Source organism: Artibeus jamaicensis, unplaced genomic scaffold (assembly GCF_021234435.1).
Source record: "Artibeus jamaicensis isolate MK-2021 breed Jamaican fruit bat unplaced genomic scaffold, CSHL_Jam_final contig_233, whole genome shotgun sequence".
NCBI classification, from domain to species: domain Eukaryota; kingdom Metazoa; phylum Chordata; class Mammalia; order Chiroptera; family Phyllostomidae; genus Artibeus; species Artibeus jamaicensis.
This window is the reverse complement of record NW_026521486.1, coordinates 60,232,134-60,251,608: the sequence shown is the minus strand read 5'-3', so window position 1 is coordinate 60,251,608 and position 19,475 is coordinate 60,232,134. Positions and strand designations below refer to the sequence as shown.

Here is a 19,475-nt window from a genome sequence, read left to right as displayed (position 1 = left end):
GATCCATCAAATGAACACTGTCCTTGTACCTATATCATAGAGTTGATGAGAGCATTAATTAGACGGCACACACAGAGCACTCAGAATGGTGCCTAGCACACAGTGAATATCCTGTAAATTTTGTAAGTATTTATTTCCCACCCTCCCCTCCCCCAGATACTGTTTATAATGGTAACACCCTTGAGTGAGAAGGCCACATTGTATTTATTTTTGTTTTGGTCTCTGAACACTTAATTCCACTGACTTCCCCATAGGAAGTGCCCAGCAGATACAGGCTGATTTGATTTTGAAGTCCTTCACTCTTTCTCTGGCCTTTAGATCCCCCTCTGAGTGACTCCTGATGTGGAAGGGCCCCCAGTATTGAGTTCCAGACCTTGGGCATTTCTTACACTCCTATTTCCTCGCCATATTGTACACTAAAATTTACCTTTCTATGTTTCATTTTCACCAGGGTCCTACCACAAGTGGTACTAGATGAATTAATCCAACATCTACTAGAAAATGGATAAACCCAGAGTTGAATATTAAGCCTATTTCTAATGCTCTATTTATTGCCACTTCTATGTTTCAGATGTGTCAAGCCAGCATGATAACATATGCACAACTAAGGAAAGAGATCCTTACAGAGCCAAACCCCACTGGGAATTTTCGATTTTGTGAAAAGCTGGGGAGGAGTTCCTTTCAGGCAGGTCCCCCAGCTACCCTCATGATTCATCACCAAAGTTCCTGCCTATTTGTTAGCTTTGAATCACAATCCAAAACCTTCCAGGGTGTAGTAAATAACTTTGAAATTAACCTCGCCTTCCCACCACCACCCCTTTTGTCTGCAAAGGTTGTTAAAGAACCAGACTGGGCCCCGAAGCACTGCCTCATGTGACTAAAGTGTGAAACACGGATCCACACACCCTTGCATTCACAGATACTTGGGCTGGACACAACGTCACCCCGGTTTGAGTGCCGGGGTCATGGTCCCTGTCCTTGGGCACAGAAAGAATGAAAGGACCATTTCATGCTGACCCGCACCCCAACTTTAAGCATGTCTCTAATTGATTACTGGAACAGTGAAAAACAATCCTTCTTCTCAATGCTACTCTACACTCCCCCCTTAGAGAAGCAACCTTAGACCGAAACCCGCCTGCCGAGGCGCACAGCATGCTGGCACACTGAACCAACGGACTGGAACCCTCTGGTTAGCAAATATCTGGACTGTCGAAAGTCCATCAAAATTCAGGAGGTTAAATATGCCTCTGGATTCTGTTTCATTACAATTTGACAACAGTGAAAGTAGACCCTTGACCCTTGAATAAGAACTGCAGAGTAAGGAAAATGATAGGGGCATGAAGGAAAGAAAGCAATCAATGTTCTCTTTGTGCCAGAGAAAAAAGTAACTTTATGAAATGATATATGTCTGAAATAAAGTATTTTCTATGTCACTTGAGATTGGCCAGTTAAATTTACTTTTGCACAGAAAGGAGATCCCCTTCAACAGCTTCAGGTATGGGGGTGAAAGGGGAAGAGATTTTCCCCTCCATTAATATAAGCCTTGTTCAAATTATGGTGAAACTTCTAATTCACTTCAATAGGATTCTGGGATTCTGACCCAAAAGGAAAAAAACATGGTTAGAACTTGTTCTTCTTCTTCTTTTTTAAAAAAATTATATATATTTATTTTTAGAGAGAGGGGAAGGGAGGGAGAAAGAGAGGGAGAGAATCATCAGTGTGTGGTTGCCTCTTATGTGCCTCACACCAGGGACCCAGCTCACAACTCAGGTGTGTGCCCTGACTGGGAGTCCAACTGGCGACCTTTTGGTTTGCAGGCTGGCACTCAATCCACTGAGCCATACCAGCCAGGACTAAAACTTCTGTTCAGGTGACATTTATTGAATGTGTCCAATGTGCAAACCCAGAGGCGAATACCAAGCCTGTTTCTAATTGTTTACTATTTATTGTCACTTTGATATTTTAGACACCTCAAACATAAGTACAACATTAATACTCCCAAAGTTTTTATCTTTTTCTAGCATATAAACAAGTAAAGTATACTGAAGAATACTGGAAAAATAGAAGGACAAAACACCACCATTATGATTTGATGTATTAAATGTGGAATCTTTTTCTACTCTTTTTTCAGTTGTCATAAAATTTTCCATGTATTTATATAATTTTCAGAACCCCCATTATACTTAAATTCATCATAACTACCTAGTGAATGTATATTAACCATTCTTCTATTATGGTTTCCAAAAGTCCCAGTCTTTCCCACTAATCATTCAATTATTTATGTATTCATTCAATTTTACCAATAAGTTTTAACACTGAACCATTACCACAAATGCTGGTCTAAAGGCTTCTCTTGCATTTTGTGTTGTTTCTTTAATACAAATTCCTAGACATGAAATTACTAGGATAAAATGATCGAAAATTTTAAGACCCTTAACACATATTGTAAGGGTCTTTAAAGGGTTATAGTAAATTTATATTGCTGGCAGGACAGCAGGGTCACTGAAGTCATAATCTGGGCTCACCCAAGGCTTGCTTCTGCTTCGTGAGGAAGTCACTGATGCTATCTATTCTGGCTGATCCGTTTTTCTGTATGTCCTTAGAATTTTAAAAATAAATAAACAAAAATTGAATTACGTCCTTCCTTTGAATAAAATCCATCAAACACTTGCTACATTTTTTGAAATAGAGTTCACTTTTTTTTCCACTCACCCATAATTTCCCAAACTACTTCATCTTACAGTCCACAAATCTCCAACCACATCCTCCTGTCTGGTCATAAGTTGCTAGTTTGCTGGTCTTGGTACCTTTCCCAAGTCGTCCCCTTGGCTGGACTCTCCTTCTTTCTCTTGCCTGCTACAGTCCTACATGTTAGTCTGTGAAAAGTTTCTTGGAACTTTGCCTGGAGCCCCAAATAAAAAAAAAAATCACACCTTACCTTCTCTATGATTTTATAATACATTACCCATTTACCACCACTCCTAGGCTATATAATTTAGTGGTTAAGAGTTTAAATTTTAAAATCAAACTGCCTATTTTTAAACTATCTTGTTCCAGTCTGCGTATCAGTTGAATAATTTTGTAAGACCTCAGTTATATCAATGGCAAAGTGAAGACGCCAACAGTGTCTATGCCATAGTTTTAGTGGGGCGGTCCTTAATAAACACTTAACACAAAACCTGGCACACAGTGAGTGTAAAACTGATACTATGCATTGTTATTACGCTCATCACATTTCTTCTTTAGAAACCTTGTTTCTCTGAGAGCAAGGGAGTCCATCTGAATCATCTTTGTATTCCTGGGGCCTGCTCTGGTGCCTGGCACACTAGGTGGTCCATATGTGTTTGTGGGATGAATGGGACCCAGAGCTGAGCAAGGCGTGGCTTTCACGCTCCAGAGTTCACAGTCTCATGGAGGAGCCAGATGTGCCCAAGCAGCTTCCTCTACAGAGCACTGGAACAAACGCTGCACCGGATCTTGATTCCTGCAGGCTTGCTTCCAGGAACCGCCCAGAAAGGAGATAAAGAAAGGCAGACCTAGAAGCATAATAATACAACAACAAAGGAGTACCCTGAGTAATCAATCATGTGAACTCCGTGGTTGGATTAAATGACCGATTCAGAGGGCCTCTGGCCTGACAGAGGTATTTTTAAAGTCAATCTATTTTGATGACTAGTCAAGGAATCCTGACCTTATGCTGAGTTGCAATGGGAATAAAAGAGAAGAAGGAAAACCAGATTAAATATTTAATGAGAGGGTTTCAAATGATTTTAGTGTCTCACGATTAGTGAGTTTCAGATGTAAATTCTAGTTAAAGGGGTCAGGCCATACTTCCCCAGCGTGTGCTTTTAGGTCCAAAGCTCATGTTCATGTGTCTTTACAATAACAGATTCCCTTGATTCATGGAAACTCTGAAGACAGAGTCAACAGCATCCTCCAAAACCCCTAATGGAGAGGGCTGGGTTGGGCTTAATGGCCTGAATGAAGCTTCTGGATAATATTTATAGTGTCTCTGCACACTTCCCTTTATCTGTCAAGGGACATGAGTTTGTACTTACTAAAATATGCAACTAAATATCAGCAGATGGAATTAGCCTCATCATCTACTTCATCCTCAAGAAGAAAAATAATCAATATCCTTTCAGACAAAACCCCACTCCACTAGAAAGCTTGGGAAAATTTTCCTATGATAAGGAATCACAGACACAGGGGGAACCAGAACTCCATTTCTGACACAAGACAAAACTTGATCTGAAAAGGAAACATCTGGGGCACCTCCTAAAATATTTACTAAAGCAACTGCTAAGCAGCTGCGGCATTGGGCATCCAGGTGGGAAAAGGTCCGCTGCTGCCGTGCTCGGCCTGTGAGCAGTCCGGTGCAGAGTCCCAGACAGCAGAGCCATCCTGCCTCCCAGGAGTAAAAAGCACTTGAACAGACAGGTTAAGTTCCTCATGAGTGAAATCTAAAACCCTACAGGGAGGAAAGTAGGTGGCACAACTATTTCCATTTTCAGCTTGCATTTCTTTCACTCTTTAAGAAACACAATTTTTCACACTAGGATTTATTTCTCTACTCAAAATGGTGATCGATTAGGAAAATACCTTTTTAGTATCACTCAATGGATAATCACTTAGCCATAAACATCTAGTGTCTGACATAAACAAACATATCCAATTAAAATCAGAATGCACTATCAAACTCTGGTTCAGACTATAATATATCAGAAATATATTTTCAGACTATTTTTCTACATGCTAAATAAACTTTACAAAAATTTAATAACTCAGCTTTATTGACAATTTCTTAGTATTATCATAATAATATATTTTCTTTAATACATCAATTTTTCACTGGAACACCCCAAGAATTTGTAAAATGTGCAATACCTGACTATTTAGTCAGAGGCACTGACCTCTTTTCCCTTAGATTTTCAAATTAAGAAAAAAATGACAACAAGCCAACACAACAATAGCTGTCCAGTGTGAACGCATCAAAAGTATATCTACTGTTTTTGTCAGGTTGGCAAAAAATGTATTTTTGGTGTGCTGCAGTAAACCATTATAGTCGGTGGTGCAGCAAACTAGACCACGTTGTGAAGAACACCCAGGACTTCAGTCTCAATAGCACTGTGGTAAGAAAAATTCCGGGACCACTGACATAGCAAATCGGTAAGCCAGAGATCTGCTCACTTAGTCATCCACTGACTGAGTAAGGAGAAGGCTGACGTTCGTTGAGATACTGATAAAAGTTCATTCACTCATGTACTCACTCATGCACCCCTCATTCCTTCCAGTTTCCACGAGCACCTTTCTAAGTGCCAGAGATAGAAAAGTGGCCTTACAGTCTAGCGAGAGAGGTAAACAAAACAATTTCAATACAGTATGATTTGTGCTCATTCAATTTAAAGCAAGTACAGTTTCTAGATATAAATTGTGAGTCAAATCCAAAAATTAATAAACTAATCAATTGTCAAGAACTTAACCCAATTTAGAAACTTCCTTTAAAGATCTGTATTTGGCCTAATGCTAATAGCACCACCTCAGAAGGTTAATTGGTCTACAGAATTAACAATGAACTTAAGTAAAGGTAGCCTAAGGAACAGAAAAAAAGTTCCCACGGGGTAAGTCATACCCTTGTTTCATCACACAAAATCACCCTTCATTTTTCTAAATACAGTGGAATAGCCTACATGTATCAACTTTCAAATCAGTATGTCACAGCAGGTAGTCACTTCAGTATAATTCAAGACTTAATTTATGGAATACTTAATTGTATATGAGGTACTATACCAAGGAGGGTCAAGTCCATTCCAGAGAACAATGCAAAGCTACAACCAAGCAGGACACTAATTCTGATCTAGCCCTGGCTGACTTCAGACTGCAAGTAAGTGTTAGGTCTTCCTAACTGAGCTTGTAGACTTACAGAGCTAGTTAATTTAAACCTTCTTCTGTAAGACAGGCCTTCAAATATCTGAAGACAGCTATTGTGCCCTGGCTAAGGCTTACTTTCTCTGTCCTCAATATTCCCAGAAACTTACAACTATTCCTTATATGACACAGTTTAAAGAAATGAGATAATTCTCCTTGCTTTCCAGATGATTGTTTATTGTCTTGCAGCTAGAAGTACTAAAAGGGCACTTTCTTTATACTTCAAGGGGTGGAGCTAAGCTCAGGAGGATCAGGAGGCAAGACATACCTCCAAGTGACTTGCAGTCACTGGCAGCTGCCCTGTTGTGTGGAAACAGTCCAAACCCATCTGCGTAGTTACTGTAAACCCAAGAATCTTGGAATCATTGTTACATTCTTCTTTTCCCAATAAGCTAAACAGCCATCAGCTAAAGGAGTAGAAGCCTTAAGAATATCTGATTAGGATGGACTAAATAGCAATGTTCTGGGTTTAAACTGCCAAAAGACCTTTTATAAAAGACCAACAAACATTTGATTTATTCTTAATCTACATGGGTGAAAGCTTTTGAAAGCAATATCATTACAAGTATGGAACTGCTCTCTGACCATCATTTACAATAGAGGAAAATAATCACCCAGATTACTAATGCAACAGCTTCCTCACTTGGTTCCTCCAGACCAATTTCTTCCCATTCCAATTTCCTCTTTGCAAACCTTTAGAAAAACAAGGCTGATTATGCTATATTCCTGCTTAAAAATCTCTCTTGGCTCCTTCATTGCTTAGATGATAAGATACTAGTTCCTCAAGCTGAGGATCAGCATTCTTGCCCCACCTCCCTAACCTGCCTTTCTGGATCTCAGATAGCTGTTATCCCACCATGTACGGTTCACCAGGCTCCAGGCTACACTCCTGCCCGTGGTGGGCTGCTAACTGAGGTGCTCTCATGTATCTTTTACAACTCTCCACTGTTACAAAGTAAACAGGTAGGGTCACCAAGAGACCTAAGCCTGTTCCTTTGCAATTCTCTCTGTATAAAAGAATGTACATCTCCTAATTCTTCTGCAAATCTCACCAAGTTTTAAGAGTTTAATCAAATGCTACTCTCTCCATGAAGCCTTTCTCCATTTTCATAGGTGGTATTACCAGTTTATAATGTAGTTTTGACCTCTGCAAATCCTTTCTTTTAATCACTTAATTATAAGCTCCTTTGGTTACCAATTAAGGATTTGTGTCTTACTTTTGTAACCCTAGCACTCATTCTAGTATATGCCTGTCACATAATGATAACAATAAAGGTTTGTTGAATGAATAATGAAATAGAATGTTTACTCTGTTTCGGAAAAGAAAGCTGATCTCGGTAAGGCTCAGGAAACAAATGAAAAGGGAAGAAAACAAAGTTACAGATTTGGTATGACTCCTCAGTAAAATTATAAGATGTTGCTAAATAATAGAAGATAATTATTTTAGTTGACCCTTGGAATCTCCATCTTTAGATAAGCTAGAGAGACAAAAATTTATAGGCATGTTTATTACAGCCAGTGCATTGCCAGTTATGATTCTGTTTAATTGAAACTATCGATTTTTACTTTGAAAAAGTAAAAATGGTGCATGTGTTTATTTACTATCAATTATTAAATATTACTGTTTTTCCTCAATCTAAATAACTCATATATACCATGTCAAACTTTTTCTATTTTTAGCCCTGGCTGGTGTGGCTCAGTGGATTGAGTGCCAGCCTGTGAACCAAAGGGTTGCCGGTTCAATTCCCAGTCAGGGCACATGCCTGGGTTGAGGGCCAGGTTCTCGGTGGGGGGTGCGTGAGGCACACCACACATTAATGTTTCTCGCCCTCCCTTTCTTCCTCCCTTTCCCTCTCTAAAAATAAATAAATAAAAACCCTTTAAAATAATCTTTAATTTCTTTTATTTTCGTGAGTTTCCATGTTGATCTGACAAAGTATTTAGTCAGTAAAATATCTGTTTCTGTTTAACTACTTATCTAATAATGAAAAAAATTTTTTTTCTTTGACTGAGATTTAAAAGGTACTAAAATCAATCTGAGATATTCAGTATCTCATTACAACTGCATATTTTTCAGTTGTTATAACTCAAGGTTTTGCACAAATTTCTTAATTCAAATGTCTGCTGTATGTGTGGTATCACTTAATACGGCATTTACTGCAGGTGCTGAAAATCTTCCAGAATCCTGCCACATGGAGTCAAACATAGCCTTCAACTGGTAAGCAGTGTTGGCTGGCAACCTGAATGCTGTTCTCAGGTTGCTTTAAACTTGATCTCAAATGCAGACACTTAGACATATGGTAGGAATGTTCTCTCCTTATCAGTTGTTTTCTTAAGACTGAAATTTCCTTCTTGGATGAGAAGAGTGGGTAAAAATTCAGGGGTATATATGGCTCTTTTTGGTTTATTAAGTCCTGATCATTTATATAGGGTTGGCCAAAGAGTTTGTTTTTTTCTGTAAGATGGCTCTAGTAGCATTTAGTTGTCTTTAATGTCATTCAAAACAATTTTGTTACATTGTATTGGGACAGCTGTCATATCAGCATGCATTTTAAAAAATCAGAATTGATGAATTTTTGTGTAGCCATTTTAAAATTGAAGATGGAAGAAAATAAGCAACATTTTTGGCTTATTATGCATTATTATTTCAAGAAAGATAAAAACACGACTGAAATGCAAAAAAAAAAAAATCTGTGCAGTGTGTGGAGAAGGTGCTGTTACCAATCAAACATGTCAAGAGTGATTTGTGAAGTTTTATGCTGGAGATTTCTTTCTGGGAGATGCTCCACGGTCAGGTTGAAGTTGATAGCAAACAACTTGAGACATTAATTGAGAACAATGAACTTTCTACCATGCAGGAGATAGCTGACATATTCAAAATATCCAAATCAATAAAGTTATTGGTGAAAATGAAAAATATGTCTTTTATTTTATGGAAAAAAAGCTAAATGGACTTTGGGCCAACCCAATAAATAACTGAACCTAAATAAATCTGGTACCGAACAATATTTTTTTACTCCTCTTTATGGCAACTTAGAGTCCGGGTGCCTTATAACCTACTCCATGCTTGTTAATTTACTCTAGATTTGTAAATCATGTGATTGAAAACAAAGTCAAATTGGAATATTTCCTTTTAAAAAGCTGTTTAGGAGAATAGGACTCAATTTGAATCAATAGTTCTCAGCTAGGGCCAATTCCCTACCCCCAAGGGAATATTTGTTAATATCTAAAGACATTTTTGATTGTCACAATTGGTAAGGTGTTATTGACATTTACTGGGGAGATAAATCCACATTCATTCGATTATTGTCCTCCCATAATTAACGTATCAATTTTCCTCTGCTTGTTTTCAATATTTTTTCTTTATCTTTAATTTTCAGTGTGATTATAATGTGTCTGGTTATGGACTTCTTTGAGTTCACCTAGTTTGGGTTTTGCTGATATTCCTGAATATGTAAACTTATCTCATTTGCCAAATCTGGGGAGTTTTCTTGCAATGATTTTTTTCAAATATTTTTTTCTGCACACACTCTCCTCTCCCTCTCCTTCAGAGACCCTGCTGACATGGATGTCAGACCTTGGGTATTGTCTCAGAGGTTACTGAGACATTATTATTATTTCAATCTTTTTTTTCTCTCTGTTGTTCAGATTGGATAATTTCTATTATTCTATTTTCAAAATGAGCAGAAATTAATAAGACTCTTTATTCTGTTATTTCCAGTCAGCTACTGAACCCATTTAGTGAGGTTTTTTTCATTTTGATCACTGTCTTTTTCAGTTTTAAAATTTCCATTTTAGTTTACATCTCCTATTTCTTTGCTGAGACTTTTCTAGCTCCCCATTCATTTCAAGAGTGATTGCCCTTATTTCTTGGAGGACATCTGTGATGGTGTCAACAATAAAATAAATAAAAGGCTTTGTTAGAGAATTCCAACATTTGTGTCATTCAGAATTGGTGTCTGTTGATTGTTTTTTCCCATATGAGTTGAGATTTTCCTGGTTCTTTGTACGCTGAGTAATCTTGGATTGTATTCTGGCTATTTTGAATATTATGTTATGAGAATCTGGGTCTTGTTTAAACCATATGTAGAATCTGATTTTTTTGTTTTATCAGGAAATCAACGTAGTTGGATTCAGGAGGCAAGTTCTGGGCAGCCTTTGATGGGTTGTGGTTTCAATGTCGGTCTGTTCCAACACCATTAGAGCACTATTTTGATCTGTCTTGCATGTTACTATCCTGTGACCAGTTTGGAACCCATGCAATGGTCTATCCCTTAGTTCAGTTCTCATCTGAGTTCAGTCATTGGTAGGTGTACTGCTAAAGATCGGACCCAAACCTGTACACCTCATGGGTGAGCCCATGAGTTAAAAAATAACTTTATAGAGTTGCTTTGTAAATTTTCACCTTTTCTGTAATCTCCCTAGTACTTTTGGGTTTCCTGGGATGTATCTTTTCTGACTTTTCTCTCTTGGGAAGTAGACTGTATGTGAGTGATACTGTTGCTTAAATCTAAACTTGTCAATCAATACTGGATCTTGCTAAAATGCCTTGAACTTTCTGTTATATGGATCACACTCACCTCTGGTTTCTAATACAGGTGTAAGTATTCATTATTTATTCATTCAATAAATATTTACTGAGCATCTACTCTGTGCCAGTCACTGTTTCAGTGCACGATACAAGGTCCTTTCCCTCAGGAACTCACGTCGAATTTGAGGGGAGACAATGTGGACAAACATTAAGTAAACCCAGAATATGTCACGCACCTCACCTCCATGCACAGCTATAGCATAGAGAAAAATACAAGTAGACTACAAAATAAACACCATGCAGAATGTCAGAAAACTGAGCTATGTGGAACTCTGACAACCAAAGATTTAAAGAAGCCACTTTCACCTGATGGGTAGGAGGGGCAGAGATGTGGAGAGGCCTGGAGACATGGAGTGGCACAGAGATGGGGAGACACAGACTGGGGCAGAGATGGGAATGGGCAGCCCCACACCCACATGGGGTGGATAAATAATGGGAGGGATACCTTGGGGGCAAGGGATCCCATCCCCAGTCCAGACCACACAACCCAGGGTTCCAGCGCCAGAAAGAAGTTGCCATAATTTCTGGCTATAAAAGCCAGTAGGGATTGGGCAGCAGAAGAAACTGCAGGATTCTCAGGATATTCCTCTTAAAGGGCCCACAATGGATTTAGGGGTCATGCAGACTCACCGCTCTGGAACTGAGCACCAGGGCAAGAGCTGGAAGGGCCCCAGTGGCATATGGGGAAAAAGTGCTGTGTGAGTGCTAAGAAACGGCTTCCTCCTGGGCAAAACTCCAGAATCCAGGTTGCAGCACTGTTCCCTCTGGGAGCCCTCCCCCGTGCTTAGCAACAGAGCGGTGACACAGGTTGCCTCACTCTGGCATTACTAAGGCTTTGCCCCACACAACTTAACAGGTGCACTTTTCTACAACAGGCCAGGCTACTAAGACAGGGAGTCAAATCAGGTCTACCTAATACACAGAAACAAACACAGGGAGGCTGCCAAAATGAGGAGACAAAGAAATATGGCCCAAATGAAAGAATACAGCAAAGCTGCAACAAAACAAAACAAACTAAATGAGATGGAGATAAGCAATCTATCAGATGCAGAGTTCAAAACACTGTTATCGGGATGCCCCGGGAACTCAGTGGGTACTTCAAATGGCGTAAAAAAGAAAGGGGGCAGGGTATAGACTTTTACTCAGAATGAAGTAGAAACCAATAAGAGTGAGCAAAGCAGTACTGGAATCTGCTGGAAGTTAAAAGGATTGTTCCAGTTCTTCCTAATATATATATATATATATATTTTTTTTTTTTTCTTCTCTTCTCTGATTAGTCATTTCAAAGACAACTTAGGAGGTAAGGCAGTTGGAGCCCATGTGCAAGCTGCCATGTTGCTCAGAAGTTCCCTGGTTTCATTTTTTTGTTGTTTTAATAATCCTAATACTGTATATGCAAAGCATATTTTTCAAGTGTACTTGGAGAACAGGCTAATTTTCCATTAATAAGCAGCAGCTGGGCTGAATTAGTTAATGGGTGTGGTTTCCCCACTTCTTTACAGTAAACACTGACAGGTGTACTCTGAGCCCAGCTTCTTTAAGTTTTTAATGTACAATAAATAATTGTTTTCTTATGTGTCTTATACCATATGTTCATTGTAAAAAATCAGAAACTACAGATAAATAAACAGAAGAAAATTAAACTAAGAGATATCCATTTAAAATAATTTTGGTCCATACACCTCCAGATTTTTTAAAACCATATATAAGTTTCGAGTGCTTTCCAACAACTATTCTCAACACAACTATGGACTTAAGCACTCGCATGAGTGCTGGTACCACCATGTCATGCTGCGTGACAAAATGTCCAGTTGAGTTGACATCAGATTTTAAAAAATCACATCACTTTCCAAGGCGACACACATATATCATCTGTTTCGTGTCCCCTTTAAAAGTTTAATAAAGCTTCTGAACTGCTGGCGCACACTCTTACCTAGTAACTCACCAGCTGCACCGACGCCCAGGTAAGCCCCGCATGTCCTGCTGTCACTTGGCAGCACCAACAACTGCTGTCTCTTAAGCACTTACTCAGTGCCAGCCATCCTGATAAGTAATTTATAAACACACATCGAAAACATCTCCTAAAATATTTCAAAAACCTGTATCATAATTTATAAAACTCAAGAGAACCACCTAGTAGTGTTGGCTTGCACTATCCTAACTTATTTTTCTAGGCCCCATCAATAATTAAGCTGTCTCTTGAGGCTACCATTTAATTCTTCTGCTACACTGCACTAAAATGCTTTGAAAAAGTTCTTCCTGTTGTATTATTTACTACTGTTGCATCAGCGTACTAAATCACATGTGGTAGGTCTCTGCTAATAAAATAGTCACTTTATTTTTCAGAGGACAGATACTCAGGGGTAAATCACAGCCGAGGCCATCTTTACTCCAGAAAGGCAAAAGGTAAGAATTTCATCAAAAGCACAAAATTCTAATGCCACCCTTTGATCTAATAATTCTACTTCAAGGGATGTGGTGCTAAAAAAAGCACAGCTGTGTGAAAGACTTGGCTGTCCAAAGAACAGAATAATAACATGGCCGTGCAGACAGTAAAGCACTGTACAAGCTGAACCACCCTCTTCCAAAAGAGTGTTTCCAGACACGGGGACAACATCGTACATGAAAAGGGCTGCTTCGGGAGCCATACACAATGAAATCTCAATTCTGCAAAACACACATGCAGGCATGTCTGTATACTACACATACATGTTTATCATATAAATACTAAACATAGATAGCCCAGAATATTTATAGTAGGTTGTGTTTATATGAGTAATTCTTATTTTCCTTTTTGTATTTTTTTAGCGTTTTCTAAACTTCCGCAATGAACATATATTTTTATATAAAAAAGAGAGAGGCTCCTTTTCTTTCATATACAGATTAGTAGTTTTCAAAATGTACGGCCCTCTCCTTCAAAGCAGGGTCAGAGCCTTAGAGGCCTATAGTAGACTTGCGTATTTTACTAACTTACATTAAAGCATCTGTCTGAATATTAACTTACTTTAAATGATCTGATTGGAAACAGTATTTCCCCCATGAAATGTCCTTGCTTTCTTTCACATTGGGGTATTTAAGTAGAATATCATTGGTTTTGATCAAAATAAAAATAACTACAAACTTCCAAATCTTACTAGTAATCTGTCATCCTTCCTTTCAAATTAGGCCACACAATCAATAATACCAAAGTGGGTTAATTTAATTCCTGTGAGTCTGAATCTGATAACCTATGGCATTTATGCCAAAGTGGGGTAATTCTCAGTGGCTTGGGGCCAGTCTCTGCTGCTTTGAATCCCTGCCTATGACAAATTGTAATGCAGATGATGGACTGATTTTGCTGCCTTATCCAGAACTATTGTCCTTCAGGATTTTCATAAGAAATAAATAGGGCCAAGGACTACAGTGTCCCAATTCTCAGAAATTCCAACCTATGCACTGAGTAACATCTCCAGTTACCACCAAAAAGAAGGTCAAGAGTCATCATAACTATCTAAGACATACGGTCAGAGATAAGAATATATATGAGCTGGCCTGAGCCTTTTGCTTCCTCATCCTTGAAATGTGGATTATAATACCTGTTCACTTGGCAGCTATGAGAAGGTGTGAGGTAATGTGTAAACAATGCAGAACACAGTGCTCGGCACACAGTTAAAATTCAGTAAGAGGTAGCATAGTGATGTCATTATTACTAGTAAAGAAACAAAATCAATTATACTTGTGTACATATTTATGCCAGCCAGGGAAGGAAAAAAATAACAACAATCCATGGGGAAATGACAGACTTCAAGATAATTTAAAACACATAGAAATAATTCAACATGTTTAAATGCTGTCATTTTATGGTGCTCTCTCTAAACTACATACTTCCATTAACATTCTCAAAATTGATCATGTGATCATGTGATAAGGTACTTAAATAAAGTGATTACGGCAAGCTGGCTGTGGCCCTTCCTGTGACTGCGACTGCTGACATTTATTACTTCGTGTGTGTGTAGCACATGAACCGCATGTTTTCTGGCTCCAGCACCAAACCAGATGCAGAACACTCTTTTTCAGTGTGAGTCATGGAAAGAAGGCAACAAGACCTCATCACTCCAGGCGCAGGGCTGGGAAACGGGGCAGGAATCACCCCCTCACCCCTTGTGTTTTGGGAGAGGAATGAGAACTGATAATGAAATGAACCCCCATCTAAAAGGAGTTTCTGATTTCTGACCTTCTCCTAAAATGGCAAAGCAGATCTTAAGAGTCCAAAAGCAGAATCTCTCATTGTTTCTACATGATGAAGGGTCTGGGGCTGAACAGTTATTACTGTTGAATGAACAAAGAAATCAATGACACCTGTAAGTTAAGGCTCCCCAAGTGAAATAGCTTTGTGGGGACCACAAGGCACTAAGGGTTGACCAAGATAGGTATCTGTTATTCTCTGATATCTAACTAATACTTGAAATACGAGGACCAAAATTTTAACTCAGCTTCCAGCAAGGATGCTGTGAGGAGGGCCTTTTTCGGAGTCCACTTATAGATATGAGGTGGAATACAAATTATGGGTTCATAATAAGTGACAAACAAATAACTTGTGGTGATCTGGATGTGATTATCGCAGTTGTGCCATATAGTCTCCTGACACTGAGGGCACATGCAGTATAATGTCTCATGTAATTTCACATTACATGATTATCACTAGTGTGTGCAGAAAGTGTATACAATACAGATAAATATAAAGACAACAGCTCAAAGTTAGGACTTAGCTTTTCATGTATGACTTATGAATCCTCCGTGCAATTATACGAGATAGGTTATTAGTCTACTTTATACATGTGGGAACTGAGGCTTAAGAGGTTTACAAATATTGAATACTTTCAAGTCCACAAAGTTACTAACAGTAGCAAAGCTAAGACTCACACCCACAATATCTGGCTTCAGAGCCTAAATGACGAATCACTGTTATTTTGACCAACAGGCTTCCTTTAAACTCTAAAGGTCTAAGTCTGAAATAATCAATATTTAAATAATTGGGTATTGTTTTTGTTTTAAAAGACCTTCACCTTTTCTGCCTGTTGAAAACTTTCTGTCAAGTGGATGCAGCTATTTCTATAATTGGTTCTTGATGGGATAAAAATTTAAGTCTTGAAGCTATTTCCTATACCTATGCACAGAACTATGTGTCTTCTTGATTACTATTCCCATTTGGTTACAAGAACATTACTGGGGTTATCTGCTCCGAACTATTCATCTGACAGAATAGTTTGGTAAAGGATTCTCTATGACTGATTAGAGAAAGATACAGCATTGTGAGAGGCTGAACCTGCCAAGCACCCAGCATCTCTCCGGGTCTCTGTAAAGACCGGAGGATTTCTGAGAAACGAGGAAGTCTTAAAATCCTTTCCCAAGAAGAACAACAGCAGTTGGCTCACTAAGGGCTCCAGAGTACTCTAAATGTCACTTCCGCCTGGCCCTGATCGATCCTTTCCATTCTGATAGACCATACACTGGAAGAAGAACTGGAATACAGGAAGGTTTGAGATGAATTTAAAAAAAAACAAAACAAAACGCAGAAAAGACTAGTCTTGCTTTGTCATCCAAAGGGACCTGAAGGCCTTGGGACTGGGTAGATGTGGGTTCTGGCTTCCTGTTCTTTCAAATCACAGATGTGTCCTAATGGGCTGACCTGGCTCTTCAGCAACCTCTGTTCTTTCCCTTTTGCTCTCTGCCTCTCTTGTTCTTTCTTTTTTCAGCTATAATATACACTGAGAAGTGGGTGCATAGTCTGCTGGGTTTGCTTGAGGAAGGTAGAATTTGATACCTATAATTGTAATGACTGTTAACTTTCCAGTGGTCAGCAATGGTCAGGAGAAGACCATTCACCCACTAATGCCAAAGTAACCAGGAGTCCTCTATAAATCGGCAGTTTCCAAGGACTGCGAATCTTCTGAGTCCCAGGAGATGTGGATAAGAAGAAACTTCTAGGGAGCAAGCAAGCAAGCAAGCAAGTGTGTGTGTGTGTGTGTGTGTGTGTGTGTATTATATGTTCTCCAGATCTTTTCTTCAAGATCCAGGAACTCATTCCAACTACTAAGAATACAGACCACTGACTAGTGAACTCACAGCTGATCCCTCTCTGAGAATTACTCTCCACAAAAGGGAGCTGCTTCACCCCAAGATTACTTAGCCCCTCCTCTAGGGTAACTGAAATCCAATGACTGCAAAACAAAGACGAGGCCCTTTGCCTGGATATGAGACAACCCCAAGGGCCATCCCAGTTTCTGAGCTTCCCCCTCTGCCTAGTCCTCCCTTCCCACTCCCTTAGAGAGTGAGCAGTGCTATCCTGAATCTCCTGAATCCCCTCTGAAGGTCATAAAGCAAGTAAGCAGAAGAGCTGGTTTTCAAATCCAAATCCATGTGACTATCAGCTCTAGGTTTCTATCAACTTTGTCAAGCCCTTGACTTTGACTTACAATTTACAAGTTGTAACAGCAAGGCATACAAAGCCCCTTTTTATATGACCATCCTTTCTAGCCTCACATACCATCACTAATGCCCACATGACCCCTGGTCCAGTCACATCAAACTCTTTCCTTTCTCTGAACATGTCACACTCTTGCTTTCCCTGGAACAGGTTATCGTCCTTATCTGTCTGATGACCATGTCCTTCTACAGATCTCACAACTAGTGTTGCCTTTTCTGTGAAGAATTGCCTTCAAGCTCCCACAGTTCTGCATCATGGCAACTATTAATTATTGTAATGAGTCCCTTGCAGGAAGGGACATGCCTTTTGACTCTGCTTCTGCAGCCAGGCATTTCAAAGACGTTTTGTTAAATGGATAAATAAATAAACTCAGTTGAGGTGCTTGTCACAGAGGCCCTGGCTGAGTGGTTGCTAGAACCCCCATGACTGGGAAGCATATAGTGCCATCCAGAGTTGGACAAACTGTTACCTCCTTGAACACAAGTCCTAGCTTTTCTTCAGCTATATGGCCTCTCCAAGACCTAACACCATCTCCTGCTCATAGAAGATGCTTAAAAACAAACAACTGACCAAATAAGGTCTTGGCTGAAAGTGCTGATATATGAGAACTTACTTCACTTTCATGGCTCAGTCTAAACAATTTTTTTTCCATTTTTACTTTTAAAGACATAGTATATTCCTATATTTATGCTCTGGTTAATTAATACACTCTTAGCTCTAATTTTTTTAATCCTCACCCAAGGGTATGTTTATTGACTTGAGAGAGAGAGAGAGAGAAACACTGACCCATTGTTTCCCACACGTGCCCTGACCAGGGATCAAATCCGCAACCTTTCTGCACATGGGATGATGCTCCAACCCACGGAGCCCACGTGCCTAGGGCCTTAGTTCTAAATTTATAACATTTCTCCTTTGTTTAAAACGTTTTTTTCCAGCTATTTACTAGAGCAAAATGATGGCCTGGAGTTTGCTGTATTCCATTTCTAGGTCAGAAATCAAATCTAATATGGATACATCCAACATGACTAAGAAGTCTTCCAGCTGGCCTGCTTAACACTACATCTTTGTTTTAAGGGGCCCCTTTGAAACATAAATATGTCATTAACCCACAAGCTGGGTTTTTTCCCACTTTATGAAATGAATAATTATTTACTTAACAGAGGTACAGATACTGGTTTAGGCACCAAACACCACCAGTACAAAGCTGAGGTGGGGGTGGGGAGAACCCTTGTCCTACGAACATAAAACTGAAAGCCATCCTAATCGGGCAAGTAGCTTCACTCTCTACTCAGGAAATGGTCCAGTTTTGTTATTCTCAACAAAAATGTTCAAACGACAAAAAATTGCTCAGAGCTGGCTAAGACCAGTAACAAAGATAAGAAGCCTTAAAAGCTAAGTTTCTTCTTCCTTGTAATGATAAATGGATTTGGGCAAGCTCTGCAATATGTGAGGGACAGAATTTCCTGTGCCTGTGGAATTTTCTCCATGTCGCTCTATCTCGGCCTCCGCTGCTGGCCTGGTGGGAGTAAGAAGAAACTATGATAACGTTTTCCTGAGAGAGCAGCACATCTGGTTACCTCGTTCTTCACACGTCTCTGATCAGGCGTGAGCCCCAAACAGAGAAATGAATCCTTCCTTCTGCTCTGTTTTTTTCTAACTTCAGGCAGTCTATTCCTTCCTAGGCACTGAGGTGCAATTGGTAGACACCTCTCATTTCCAAAGTTTGCTCACATTGTTTAGGTCACAGACTCAGTGGTTTAACTCTACAAGCATGCTTTCGCAGGCTTCACTTTTAATTAAAATATTAATTCACTTTTTTAACCTAATATTTATCGAGTCCAATTAACCAATCAGCGCATGAGCCCCTTCTCAGTCATGGTTACAGGCAGAGCGGTTATGGGAAAGCACAGTATGGCAGGATTGATGGAGGGTACCTTTTTAAACATCCTGGTGGAATCCTCACTTATCTGCATGAACCTCATAATCACATTGTTCAGATAGATGTCACTCAAGGTTGCATGGTCTTTGCTTTCTCTCCTCACTTGGTTCAGGAGCAAATACCAGCAGTTCACTGGAGACAACAAGTTCTGGTCTTTCCTAAAAAAGTGAAGAAAGACAGAATTAACATCAATTTCTAAGTTGCCCCAATCAGCTGAGGGAAGACACTGAAGCAAACTAGCAGCCACAGGAGACAGATTTTATTGCTACTTTTTCTACCCTGGGTATTGCTCATACCAGGCTACCTGACAGTCAGCAGAAGAGCCTTCTAGGCTGTGATGGACCAGAACCAGCAATTTCCCAGGCTTGAAAGAAAATACCTGGACCAAGAACACTGGTCAAAATCCACTCTCCGGACAAGGGCCATGGGCCCCTACCATGCAGAGTGCTTAGGCAGTTTCAGCTTTAAACCCTCCACTGAGGAAAGCAGTCTGTGTTTACATAAAAATCTATAGACTACTGTCTCACCGACAGACTGTGGTTTGCCCCTGG

At 39.5% G+C, this 19,475-nt stretch overlaps 1 protein-coding gene across 5 annotated transcripts in view; it reads right to left on the bottom strand.

Annotated features, from left to right (window-relative positions):
* The window catches only part of SRGAP1 (SLIT-ROBO Rho GTPase activating protein 1), a 277,168-nt gene that overhangs the window by 129,287 nt on the left and 128,406 nt on the right, over positions 1 to 19,475 (bottom strand). For all 5 annotated transcript variants that reach the window (XM_053662053.1, XM_053662052.1, XM_037140307.2 and 2 more), the window contains exon 3: positions 18,920 to 19,082. In XM_053662053.1, the coding sequence (XP_053518028.1) occupies positions 18,920 to 19,082 (163 nt within the window). The remainder of the gene's footprint in view (positions 1 to 18,919; positions 19,083 to 19,475) is intronic.